The sequence below is a fragment of the Mesoplodon mirus genome, assembly GCF_964341445.2.
Source record: "Mesoplodon mirus genome assembly, chromosome: 12".
Taxonomy (NCBI): Eukaryota; Metazoa; Chordata; class Mammalia; order Artiodactyla; family Ziphiidae; genus Mesoplodon; species Mesoplodon mirus.
The window spans coordinates 54,183,059-54,196,979 of NC_138988.1; the positions used below are offsets into that span (position 1 = coordinate 54,183,059).

The 13,921-nt window shown below is 42.9% G+C and overlaps 1 protein-coding gene across 1 annotated transcript in view; it reads left to right on the forward strand.

Annotated features, from left to right (window-relative positions):
• The window catches only part of GADL1 (glutamate decarboxylase like 1), a gene marked incomplete at both ends in the record, with an annotated part of 183,101 nt that overhangs the window by 24,885 nt on the left and 144,295 nt on the right, over window positions 1-13,921 (forward strand). Inside the window, 6 exons of the mRNA XM_082637717.1 lie at window positions 43-133; window positions 3,540-3,646; window positions 4,334-4,449; window positions 9,730-9,809; window positions 9,930-9,984; window positions 13,624-13,740. Of these exons, the coding sequence (XP_082493843.1) occupies window positions 43-133; window positions 3,540-3,646; window positions 4,334-4,449; window positions 9,730-9,809; window positions 9,930-9,984; window positions 13,624-13,740 (566 nt within the window). The remainder of the gene's footprint in view (window positions 1-42; window positions 134-3,539; window positions 3,647-4,333; window positions 4,450-9,729; window positions 9,810-9,929; window positions 9,985-13,623; window positions 13,741-13,921) is intronic.

The following is a 13,921-nucleotide window of genomic DNA, read 5'->3' on the forward strand; positions in this document are numbered from 1 at the left end:
TTTTTACTGCTGTGTAGATTAATATTCTGTTTCAATTTACAGACCATCCAAGATTTTTCAACCAGTTATATGCTGGACTTGATTATTACTCCTTGGTGGCCAGATTTATGACAGAAGCATTAAACCCAAGTGTGTGAGTACCTTTAAATGGAATTTTACAAGGAATATGGATTAGAGATTTTGTTAAGTAGGTGAAGTTTTATTTCATGAACTTCTATTTAATGGTTTCATTTGTGCAGTGTCATCATAAATAATGAATAGTCTTATGACACTTTGCAGTATTCAAAGAACAGTTTGATCTGATAGCAGTACTGTGAGATGGGTAAGGCAGGAATTATCTCCACTTAACAGATGAGAAAATTGATTAGGAACTCATTCCTGCATGAAAAGCCATGTCTGTGCTAAGGTGCTGGAGAGATACTTTGTGTAAAAACAAACCTCCGCTTTACCTCCATGAAGCAAATAATCTAGTGATATAGAGATGCATGCAAATTAATCAAAATGATCTACACAAATTAATGTATTATTTTCAAATGAAGGAGAGGTGCATGATGCTATAAATATAAATGGGACAAATTTTCCTTGTTGGGCACTGAGGGAAGTCTTCTCTGAGGAAGTGACAGCTAAGTGCTGAAGAATGAAGGAAAGTTAACTAGGTGAAAAGAGGAGGGATGGGTTCCAGAGGGAACAGCATGTTCAAAGACTCTATGACAAAAGACAGCATGACATGTGCTATGAACCGAAAAGTCAGGGTGGGTGTAGCTGAGAAAGTTATAGGGGGTGTCATGGAGGACAAGACTGGAGCCAGACATTCAGGGCCCAGTGGGCCACATTTATGAGTTATTCTAAATACAATGAAAAGCCATTGAAGGTTTCCACATCACTAGGTGACATTTGCTTAGTAAAAAGGTCACTGGAAATACGGAGAGTGGATTGGAGGAGACCCATTAGGATGGCATTGCCTTGGTCAGGTAAGAGATGATAGTTGCTTGGATTTAGACAGAAGTGGTAGGAATAGTGGGGAAAAAATGTGTTTGGAAGATAAAACAGAAAGGACTGGATAATATACTGGATCTTGGAAATGGGAACAAGAGGGAGGTTTATAAGATGATGCCTGGGTTTCTGGCTTTAATAGCTGGGTTGTTGGTCATGTCACTCACTGAGATAAGAAGCACTGGAAGAGGGGCCAGTTTTCAAGTATATGGTGAAAAGGTCAAGAGCAGTAATTCAGTTTTCAATTGTGAACATTTGCATTTGCAGTAACTTTGAAATATTTAAGAGTATACCCTTGGTGAGTTGAGGTTATATATGGGCCTGAAATTCTGATATTTATATGGAAGTTATAAATTTAGGTGTTACTGGCGAATGATGGTAATTTCAGTAGTGGGCATGGATGAGATTCCTAAAGTCAGGGATTCTCAACTCTTTCTGCTCTTTAGAATCAACCTAGGAACCTGGTTAATATTAAGACCTGGGTCCCAACCCAGACCAATTAAATCTGAATTTCTGTCTGTGTGTCCCGGGCATTGATACATTTTCATAGCCCAACAAGTGATTTTAATGAGCAGGATGGAGACATTTTAAATAAAAACAAACCAGGAGATGGAGAAGCACTGCCTGCAGGACAGCATAGAGTGAGGAGAGAAGACGGCTCGGGCCTGGGCCTTGAGGGAATCTGATATTTCATGGTTGGGAGGAGGAGAATAAGCCTACAGTGGAGAGAGAAGAAGGAGAAAATCCACTGGGAAGACCTGGGAGCCATGGAGGAGAGTGTGTCCAGAGTCATATATTGTTGAGCGGAGTATTTAACTAAGACAAAGACTAAAAAGGTCCCCTGGATTAACAACATGGATGTCATTGGTGACTTCAGTTACAGAATTTTTCGTGGAATAAATCAAGACAATACCAGATACCAGGTTACAATGGGTAGAAGAGTTAAGTGGTAGACAAGATAGTGAAATTACACAATTCTGTGAACCTCTCCTTTTAAGTCCTGGGATCTTTCTAACTCCTCATCTGGGTTCTTTTACTGAAATATTTAGAGGCTTTTGAAGTATTAAATTGCTGCTAAGCTGAGTAGTCCACTCAAAATCTCACGAAGCCACAAGTGCATTCTGTATTGTCCTCTCCTCCACCTTCAGGCCAATTTCCAGGTTTACGATTGAGCTAGTTTTCAAAGACAAGTTTAATAGTATTTTTTTCTTACTAAAAAGTGAATGATTATTTCACTTTTATTTGTAGGTACACATATATACTTTTTTCATTCTTTTGATATGTGTAAAGTGGTTTCCTAGCATGGTTGAAAATAGAAGCTAAATTGTTTGAAAAATGAGGTAACTTCTGTAGAGTGCTTGGCAGGTAGGGAGGTGATAACACAGTAGGTGTTCTTTTTTCCTTTTTTTTTTTTTTTTTTGCCTCTTTACCAAAGTTTTTTTTCCTTCTGATGTTAACATAATTGCATTAAATTCCGTGACTATGAATTTAAATGTGTCTGCTTAACTTACATATTTAGAGTACATATTTATTCAGATTCAATTTAAGGTAATCACCCAATTGTTCGAGAAGGAGATTATACATATTAGTCACCCTCCAGTTATCTGGAGAAAGAAAGAAACGTTATAAAATTACATGATAACTGTTTCAGGCTGGATTCCTGGGCAGCTGCCCTAGATGGAGCTTAGTGAGTAGGATGTTTATTAAGGGAAACCCTTGGGGTCAACAGGGTTTGAGGGAGGGGAAGGGAGGGGAAGGAAGCAAGAGTGGGCAGAGATAGGAGTCAAGCCACTGTGTAGGCTCTAAGACCACCTCGGCTGACCCCACAGACGTCTCTGGAGCTACCCTGGCCCTTCAGTGTGGTCTGGAGCTGGGCCCCCAAGGCCAGGCCCAATTGTACCTCCAGCTGGACCAGGCATCGGGTGTGGACCACCACAGGACATCCCTAAAGGGGCTAACTTAGCAATGCTGTCTAATGACAGCATTCCAGCCCAGAGCCTCAAACCTTCATGACAGGGATCCGGGTAGTGCTGTGTAGTAAAATCATCACATCATAAGAGATGTCCACAGTGCTCTTGCCATTTGTAAAAACCCAGGAGTGTGGTGGAGGAATCCCAAGTTCTAAAGCTGACTGCTAGGGTACTTCATGGTAGTAACCTAATAAACCTGGCTACCATGAAAATGGTTTTTCTTTAACCACCATCCAAAACAGCATCCAAAGAGCTAAATGGCTGCTGTTCGTGGCTAATACAAAGAATCCAGGTGCACTGCTTTGATCTCTCCCGATGGAATTGAAGGTTTCCTCTAAATTAAGACTGCGAAGTAGCTAGTATCCTTAAAGCCACCAGCTACTGACATTTATCTAACCATGACCAGTGCTGTCACAGACTGTGTATTTCTCTGTTTCCGATGGATTCATTTCCGAAGACTCTACCCACACTTCAACAGCCACTTGGTTTAATAAAACTCTATGTGCATTTCTTGGGACTCCAAAGGGATGGTTTGACTCTAGTCATAGAAGTGAAGTGTTTTTTATATCTATCTAGTTATACGTATGAGGTGTCCCCAGTGTTTCTGTTAGTGGAAGAAGCGGTTCTGAAGAAAATGATTGAATTTATTGGCTGGAAAGAAGGGGATGGAATATTTAACCCAGGTAAGTACAATTAGTTATTGCCTCCATTAAAGCATCCACAATTTTATTCATGCCTTATTTGAGGAACAACTCCCCACAGACTTCCACATTACAAAAACCTGGATATTAATCATGCCACTTGGGGAGAATCGAGCTTGTGCCTTTCTCCAGAGTGATGATATTTTGCATAAATGCTACAGAAGTGACATACATGCTAACAAATGAGATGTCTACAATTTTGGATTTATATCCAACACAAATGAATTTATCTGCTGCTGGGAGTTAGGAAGGGCTGTCATACGTTTTCAAGTTTATCAATTAATTTTACTTGAGAAGTTTCCTGAATCATATTTTGTTTCTCCTACAGTCCTTCTTTGGAACCAGGGAGGAGCATGTATTGTCATTTTATTGATTAGAGACAGACAGAAAGAATATTATTAACTATGGAGACCTGGGTACTGGCCCTAAGTCCATAGATGGAAACTCTTAGTTTAGAAAAGCTCTGGAATGAGAGAATAGACCAAAACTTCTGGAACTGGAGATGAGGAAGTGTGTAAGAGTAATGGGATTGGGGGGGGTGCTCCCTTGATTTTGACAGTAATTTGTCATTAGGCTGGTGCACCCACAGCCATCCATGCCTCCCACCATAGCCAGCACTTGGGGAACAATGACATCATGCTATACATGTTTCTGTTTTTGTTTTTGCAGGTGGTTCAGTGTCCAATATGTATGCCATGAATTTAGCCAGATACAAGTACTGTCCTGATATTAAAGAAAAGGGGCTGTCTGGCTTGCCAAGATTAATCCTTTTCACATCGGCAGAGGTAAAGAACAAATTATTTTTGATATGAGATACAGATTTTCTGAGAATGAATACATCATGAGGAGGGCTTGTTTGTTTGGGTTCTCCCGATGTGCTTTTATCCCATCCATGTGTGAGTCACGTGCCTATGTACAACGTTGTATTCATTCCAAAAGAAATTCTGATCGGTTTGATATTGTAAGCCCTGGCCACCCAATTTTGTACATCACCTGTATTTAAAATTTATAGTCTGTAACATTTTCTTAGAGAAAAGAGAACACTGAATTTGAAAGTGCCACCTCTTTCTGTGAATCTCTGTCTTATTTATGAGAACTTAGATGATTGCTACTGATGTCAGGTATGTCTTCTACTCCCACTTCCTTGTGAAATTGATTGCTTTGAATGGCTAACACAAGGGCTCTTCAAGAGGAAAGGGAGGTATTCAGTAACAATGAACATCATGCGCACGCACGCGCACACACACACGCACAGTTGGATGTTGCCACAATCCCCTATCTCACTGTGCTCCCCACTGAAGTAGGAGGTCCAGTTGTGGATGAGCGCATTGGCTTTCAGCTAGGCTGCCTGGATGCAATTCCTGTCTCCACTACTTACTATCTGAGTGACCTTGGGTTAGTTGACTAACTCCTCTCTGCCTCAGCTTCCTAATTTATAAAAATGAGTGTATCAGTTAGCTCTAATATCTAACAGATTACTCCAAAACCCAGTGGCATAGGACTATAGCCAGATATTATTTCCCTCGAGTTTGGAGATAGCTGGGCAGTGCTGCTGTTCTTGGCTGGGCTTGGCTGGCGAGTGGCTGATCTGGGAGTGGCTGGGCTGGGATGACCCCAGTGACGCTCCGCGTGTCTCTCCTCCGCCAGCAGGCTAGTCCAGGTGTGTTGTCATGACAGTGGTGCAGGTAAAAAACAGCATGGACACACACTGGGCCTCCTGAGTCCTGGGCTCAGAACTGGCACACTGTCATTTCTCCCTCATTTTCTTGGTAAAATAAGTTGTATATAGGAACCTAGATCCAAGAAGTGGGAAAATAGACTTCACCTTTTAAGGAGACTCTGCAAAGCCACCAGGAAAAGGGATTGGATGCAGGGAGCAGTGAACAGTCTGGGGCCATTAAAGCAGCCCAGTGGCGACATGAGCTTAGTAGGCACTGATTGATTAGTGGGTTATTGCAAAGATTGAATGAGTTAGAGCATGTAAAGTAGCATCTGGCACATGCTAGATAGACAAAAACATTAGCTATTAGTAGTAATAAGAGGAGGAGAATGACCCAGCAATAATAATGCGGAGCACAGCTCATATGCAGTCTTACTTAGAAGGGATACTTTTTTTGTTTTTCTTTTTGTGATTGCAGTGGGGGCCTCTGGGGTTCCATCCCACCACAGCTTCTTCCCCATGTCCCCTCCTGTACCTTCTGCAATAATCCTAGGTCTCCTGTCAAACACGTGAGGTGGGCAAAATCTTAAAATTCTCTGTTAATTCCAGCTGGACTTTCCTGTATGTTACTTTCTTTCAAGAGCAAGTTACTTTATTATGGCAAAAGTATAAATGGTGCAGGAACCTGACCACCCCAGCGTGTTCCCCCTGCCCTGCCTGAGTTCTGGTTAGTTCAGTGCTAAGGGCAAAGTGGGCATTGAGTTGGGGGCAGCTGGGAGGAGTCATCTAGTCTGAGATTCTGACCTCAGCTCCCCAGGCCCTTCCTCATGAGTTGTTCATTCTGTAGCAAGAGAAGAATGCTTGGGAATGTGAACATCTGGGGAAAATGCTTGGTTATTTGGAATGATTATGGAGTAGAATTTCCCTGCCCTGGAAACTTTGGGTCCAACCCTCGGGTTCCAATCCTTGGTATTTCAGTTGGAGGAACCCTAGTGTATCAGAAATGCAGGGCCCCTCTGCATTAGAATTGCTATTTCCACACCTTGGAAAGCTGATTAAATAGGGGCCCTGCTATCAGTGCAGTGCCTTTACTTTTGCCTTTTTCGTTCTCCATTTGGTTTAAAATGTACCAGAGTTCTTTTCTGGGATAATTGCTCCAGAAAGAGGGAAGAATTTCTATGGAAGCCTAAAATAGAGATTATGCCTGGGAAAGATCAGTAACAGGTGTAGCTGGCAAGTTGCGAATGAAAAGAAATTGAAAAGTGAACCCAGAACTAAGTATTTTTGAAAATCTCCGGTGGCGATATACATGCAAAAAGAGGTAAAATATATGCCTTGGTTAACAGACCAGCAGAGGATGGAGCCAGAAAACCAAGCTAGATGTGCGTCTTAGTTTGCTCAGACTACTCTAGCAAAATATAGTGGGTGACCTAAACAACAGACATCTGTTTCTCACAGTTCTGCAGGCTGGGATGTCCATGATCAAGGTGCTGGTAGGTCTGGTGTCTGGGGAGAACCTGCTTCCTGGCGAGTGGACCTCTGTGCTCACATGGCCTTGCCTCCGTCCAGGCTCGTGGTCAGAGTGAGACCTGCCTTCCTCTTCTTACAAGGGCACTCATCCCATCAGAGTCTCGCCCTGGAGACCATCACATTGGGGGGCAGGGATTAAACACACACAGGTTTTGAGGGGACTCAAACATTCAGTCCATAACAGAGTGAACTCCACAGAAAAATTCCATAACTTTGAACACACTGTAGCCTTGAATATATAAATTTTACCCCATCCACCATACTCTTCTTTGTAGCTCCTTCTTTTTCCCTGCTCTGCCAAAGAGACCCAAGTCATAGCATTGGCATTACTTTAATTCATATTTTAGGGACCTCTGTACCACTATTTACAACAAATCCATTCATTACTTAGTTAAAAAAAAAAGAATTAAAGAAAGCTGTGTTTCCTAAACCCTATGCTAATCTTTTTGTTAGAGCCCCCTTGTTTTTTTTCAGGTGTTGGCCCATGGCCCCCTGGTTATTTTCCCAGATTGTTTTATCAGGTGGTCTTACTTTTCCAGTTTTTATGCAGCCCCAGATGAACCAGGGTAAGTTACTCCATCTCTGCCTTGCACCATCAAATGCAGAATATGTGCACTTGCCACTAAAGGGGATTTTGCATACACTTCAGGTGTCCATGGTAATTCAGCTGTTGGTGGAGACCAGGAAGATCACAGCAGAGACCCCTAGACTGTCAGCATATCTAAAGTAGCCTCTCCAGGCCAAGCGGGAACCAAAGAGAAGGGGACTTTTGGAGAAAAGTAATGAAAGGAATAGATTTGTGGCCTGATTAGCAGTTAGATATGAATTCCTTACATTTATAGAAATCTTAGGGTTGTCATTCAAATCATTTTGGGAATTAGCATGAAGGAGTGATTATTGTCTGCCACTAAAAAGTGAGGGAGAGGGGCTTCCCTGGTGGGAAATCTGTGAAATCTGTGGATTTCACAGATGAAATCCTGCGCACCGCGATGAAGAGTGGCCCCCGCTTGCCACAACTAGAGAAAGCCCTCGCACAGAAACGAAGACCCAACACAGCAAAAATAAATAAATAAATAAATTAATTAATAAACTCCTACCCCAAACATCTAAAAAAAAAAAGGGGGGGCCTCCCTGGTGGCGCGGTGGTTGAGAGTCCGCCTGCCGATGCAAGGGATACGGGTTCGTGCCCCGGTCTGGGAGGATCCCATATGCCGCGGAGCGGCTGGGCCCGTGAGCCACGGCCGCTGGGCCTGCGCGTCCGGAGCCTGTGCTCCGCAACGGGAGAGGCCACAACAGTGAGAGGCCTGTGTACTGCAAAAAAAAAAAAGTGAGGGAGACAAGAAACCCTTTTCACTCCCAGACCAGTGATCAGTTGTCATAGTTCCTTACTAACAGAATCGAGGCTGGGATGAGGCAAGTGAGACGTGTAGAGTCCACGTTTCAAGGTCACGCCTCCTTAAATTTTGCACCTGAGGTGCCTGACTCCCTCCATCATGGCCCTGCTCTCTAGGTGAGGCTGCCCTGAGTTTGGATGGCATTGCAGGCATTCACGGGCCAGCAGGTGCTTTGCAGGATGTGCAGAGTGTAAGGTAGTCCATCTGGATTCCGACTCTGCTTCTTTAGGAATTGAACCAGCTGCGTGCTCTTGGAAAAGTCCCTGTACATTCCTTTTCTTTATTTCCTAAGGCATAACATTCATAACCCTGCTCTCCCCACCACCTGAAGCTAATTTGAACTTCAAACTAGTCAGCATCTTAGGACTTCAAGTGTCCAGAACACAGTCCACAGGAGGGGAAAGCAGTGGTTCACTGAGAAACCCAAGGTCACAGATGAAATCCTTGCTGGAACCAGGAAGGAAAACTTCAGTGCAATTCTGTCTTTCCTGTGGTCACTGGCCGTCTTACTTTTATAGAAATGAATACCCACTGAGATTTGTGTGTCTTCTGTGGACGAGTGAAACTCAGGGGGAGATTGGGTCTTAGAGGGACTAACTTCTCTTCTGCCAGTGAAGGGAGTAGGCACCTCTTGTTTCTAAATGCAGCTGTTACTTCTGAACTAGGGCAAAAAGACCCAACACTCCAAAGTATATACTACTATTTGCCGATAAGAAATAGACAAGACCTAATTCCAAAGCCAGCTCCTAGCCTCATTCATGCCAGGGCTGCATCAGTAGTGTGTCCATAAATTATTATTACTTTTGTTGTTATGATTTAGCCACATTCCCGTGTGTCTAATTTCAGTCTTATATTCAGTATTAAACAAGATTGGTCAAGTGTCTGATCAGCATTTATAACCCACTGTTTGCTCTTGAAAATAGATTCTTCTGTGGTCTGTGACTACAATTTTTGAGACAGTCTTGCTCACTCCTTAGAGGGGTTTTGAGTCAGCAGTGGACTAGATTCTGTTTCCATTAATACTGAGTTTTATTAGTAGCATCAAGAGAAACTTTTCTCAATGTTACATAAAACAACAGCCTCCAGTGACCAAGTTTTTTCCATATGCCAGGCTCTGTGCTAGCTGTTTACATACATTAACCCATTTAACTCCATGACAAGCAGATGGAGGAGGCATCCACATGCCCGCTTTATAGATTAGCAAATGGAGGCTTGGAGAGTATGTGTTCTTTGCTCAAGGGTCTATAGCTGGAACTGGGAAAACTTGGAATTAAATCCTGGTTTCTCTGACCCCAACCAAAATCAGTGTTTTCAACCACTATACTAAAGAGCTCAGTTAAATGACTTTCTTTTTTTTTATGGCAATACTATTCCAAAGATTGGGCTTAACCATATTATGTACACCCATTTAGATAATAAATAGTACTTTTTTCATGCTATGTATTTGTGTCTCTCTCTCCCCCTTGCCTTTTTGAATGTAGTGTCATTACTCTATGAAGAAGGCGGCCTCCTTTCTTGGGATTGGTACTGAGAATGTTTGCTTTGTGGAAACAGATGGAAGGTAATGGGGACAGGATCCAGAAGCCTGGTGGGTGGAGGGGGAAACTGATACTATTTAAAAAGCAGTACCAAGGTCTGTTCACTGCTGAACATAACAATGTCTCAAACCTGTGTCTCTTAGAGGTAAGATGATACCTGAGGAGCTGGAGAGGCAAGTGTGGCAAGTCAAGAAAGAGGTGAGAGGGGGAAGGAGAGGGAGGGAGAGAAAACGTGTGTGTCTCTGGCATTGGGGGAGCATGCAGGGCCAGCAGCCAGGCCCACGTCTGTATGTGTTGGAGAGAGAAGAGGGCCCCTTAGAATTAAAGGAGGAAGCTCATTTACAGATGTGCTATTTCCGGGTGCTCACTCTACACGTTCTGCGGAGTTTCTCAGATGTTCTCATTCCCAGGTGGCTGGAGCTTATTAAAGCACTGACATCACTGGATTCCGGATTCTTGCCTAGAATTAGCCTCAAAAGATGAGCCCAGCCTCTCTAGCAGGGTCCCAGCATCCACACTCCTACGTAGCTCTTGACTCTGAGGATGCTACAGGCTAAACCAGTTGTCTCTGGGCTGCATTCAGGATGATTTCTGATTCCTTGATCAAACTGTCCTCCTGGGTTGCTTCCACCCAAAGCCCATCCATAACCATCACCCCCTGTTGGGTGTGGGTCTAGTATTTCAGCTCTGGCAGACTATCCTCTCTTCCTTAGCTGCCAGGATGTATTAAAGCTGGCACATCCATTGCTGGGGAAGGCAAGGCATGGCCCTGGTCACCTGCTGTACTCCAGCTAAGCCTGGCATCTGCTTTTTGGGTGTGGCATTGTCTTGGTGCCAGCCATCTTGCTTCTTGGACCAAAAGCCTACTGGATTAGGTGCAGCCACTTCACTGCTTCCCTCCCATCTTCCCGCAGCCCCCATGCCAGTGGAGCTTCAGACTGTTCTCCCACCACTTTCCAATAGACGGCAACAACGTGGGGTGTGACTGCTGAAAAATTAAAAGCCCAGCTTTTGAGCTGGGATATAAGTTTATCTCTCCTCAGAGGGCTTCACACTTTAGGAAAGATGGGTTCTTTAATTTTTAGTTTTTAAGATTTAATATTATATTTCTTTTCTTTCACTCTTCATATTTTTTTTTAATTTTTCATGAAATTCAACTTATCTGGAGCATGTTAGATCACTGTATTTGGTGTGAAATTCTGTACTTAAAAGTTCTGCCTTTATTGCACCTGTATTGGCTTCTGATATGTGTCCTTAGCACTATATTTTTTAAAACATTCCACTGACAAGTGGATTTGATAGTTGTCTGGTGGTACAGGTTATCAGATTTCTTTATCTCTTGGGTAAAATTCTATATTGCAACCTGTTTATTCTGCTGTGAACTACAGATATCACCTTCTAGTTTTATCTATTTTTTAAAATCTAGTTTTATCTTTTTCTACAGAAGTTCCTATCAAAAAGAACTTTATGTTATTAATGCTTGTTGGTGGGGAATACCCACCAACACCCCTTCTTCCTTCCTTCCTTCCCTTCCTCTTTCTCTTTCCTTCCTTCCTCCTTTCTTTCTTTCTTTCTTTCTTTCTTTCTTTCTTATTTTAAACTTTTCATTATGGAAAATTGTAAATATATGTAAAACTAATATAATGAGATTCCATATACCAGTCATGCAACTTTCACAATCATTAGCTTATGGTCGCATCCCCTCCCAGTACCTCTAGATCAGTTTGAAGTGTATCCTACACATTATATCATTTGATCTATAAATAGTTCCGTATATCTGTAAAAGATATGTACTCTCTCTTTGGGCCTCCCTGGTGGCGCAGTGGTTGAGAGTCTGCCTGCCGATGCAGGGGATACGGGTTCGTGCCCCGGTCTGGGAGGATCCCATATGCCGCGGAGCGGCTGGGCCCGTGAGCCATGGCCGCTGGGCCTGCGCATCCGGAGCCTGTGCTCCGCAACGGGAGAGGCCACAACGGTGAGAGGCCCGCATACAGCAAAAAGAAAAAAAAAAAAAAAAAAAAAAAAAGAAGTTCTAAAGTGCTTATAAAAAGATGAAACTAGTATAAACACTGAATAATTGGAAGTATTTTTGTGTCTGAGTATTTGAAATGACAAACTTTCTTAGATAATACAACTCATTGGCAACACACAATCAATACTGTTTCCACTGACTTTTCTCATTAATAGTGTGAGATATGAGAAAGGGAAAAAAAAAAAACCTGGAAGGTTAAATCCAGATTACGAAAGTTGAATTTCTGGGACTTATAACTAGATTAAAAAGGTGAGGAAAACTCATTAATGGTCTGTAATAGCTAGCATAGATATTTTCTCACAATTGTCAGGATGTCATAGACTTTACGAGGAAAGCTCAACCATTAAAGACACCTTCAGTGGTTTTAGTAAATTCCTTTTTCGATTGCTTTTACTGATGGATGTAAATGTGGTCACATTTCATTTAGGTCATGGGCATGATAAAGACATAATCTGTTGGTAGTTGATTACAGGGAAAAAGTCCCAAAGCCTATGGTCCCAGGGGCTCTGTCACCTACTGGCCCTGCTCTAGGAGGCTTGGTGGACTGTATTACATGTGTCACAGCCATCTCCCCACATGGCAGATGGATCCATTGTGTACCATCACTTTGATTCCTGTGCATCTCAGCCTAGAGATGTGGACCAAGCGTCCTTGCTCTGCCCCGCTTTCCATCGAGAAATAACTTCTTTCTGTCAAAGGTCAGCTAAATTGGAATGAAACTGGTTCAAGCCGAACACCCCTGACATTAAATTATGTTACAAGAACAAGTGTATTTCACGATAAAACTGAGGGAAAAATGACTCCATCCTAAAATGACTTTGACTCTTCCTCTGCAAGTAAGTATTCTTGTCACTGACTTCTTGTGCTCTAGAATCAGGATTCTACTTGCTCTCCTGATCCCCACCTTTGTCTGCAAATTTCCCCCTCATGGCACTTCCAAAGAGAGCAACACACCTCTGCCAACATGTTGGGATGGATCTATCTGGAAACAAGCTCGTGTACTGTCTTCTACATGGCTGCCATAAAATCCCTCATGGGACCAGGGTGCCTGGCTCACTCGGCTGGAATTACCATTCATCTCTGCACTTGTTCCCACATTCTCCCTTTCCTCCCATTTCTCACGGATACCTGCTCTCTCCGAAAGATGCAGCCATGGACTGGATGAGGAGGGAAAATTATGGCAGAAAGACACAGGTTCTCTTTTCCAGCACATTCTAATGACTTTCTCTGTGGCAGCACCCGTTTGGGGGAGTGTATCCCAATGAGGTTACCGTATCCCCTCTGACGCCAGATTTGTACCTGATTGCATCCCTTGCCTTGAAGCTGCACTTACTTTACCAGGTGACAAGCAGACAGGCCTGCATGGCCTGCCCCTGGAGCTGGCTGTTTGTCTTCCATTTTGGAGGTGTTAGGGAGGTCCCAATGAGTCTCCCTGGGAAGGAGTTAGGCATCACACAGGATGCCAGTTTGCTGTGGAGGTTGAGTTTATTCACTTCTATCCGGAAAAGCTAGAGAACAGAAAAGACTAATAAAGAAAATGAGAGTAAAGAGAATAAGGATGCATGTGGAGTTGGGACAAAGGATACTATTGTCATGGCATTTTCTGTTTCTTTAACCTATTTATAGTGACTAGAGGCCATGTGATGGAGAAATGTAAACAACACTCACTCAATGAATGTTTATCTCCAAAGAAACCAGATAAATGTCTGGGTGTATAACCCTTGTGTTTACCAACCTACTGCAGCACAGATTTAATGGTGACGATGATGATTCTTATAATTCTCACGTGTGGGTCCTTCTCACAGGGCGCAGCTCCATTCCTTGTCTGTGCCACATCTGGTACCACGGTATTGGGGGCCTTCGATCCTCTGGATGAGATAGCGGACATCTGCGAGAGGCATGGCCTCTGGCTCCATGTGGATGTAAGTTCATCTGGGTGTGCATATCTGTTAAACTTTCTAGCCTTTTTGCAGCTTTGGTGGGAAGTTTTTCGTATTCTCAGTAACTAAATGTGAGGTCCCCAGCTAGTTGTATTTAAATATGTATTTCTAATTAGGGTAAATAAATGTGTTGTTTCCTGTTAGGTAATAAAAAGATCCCTCA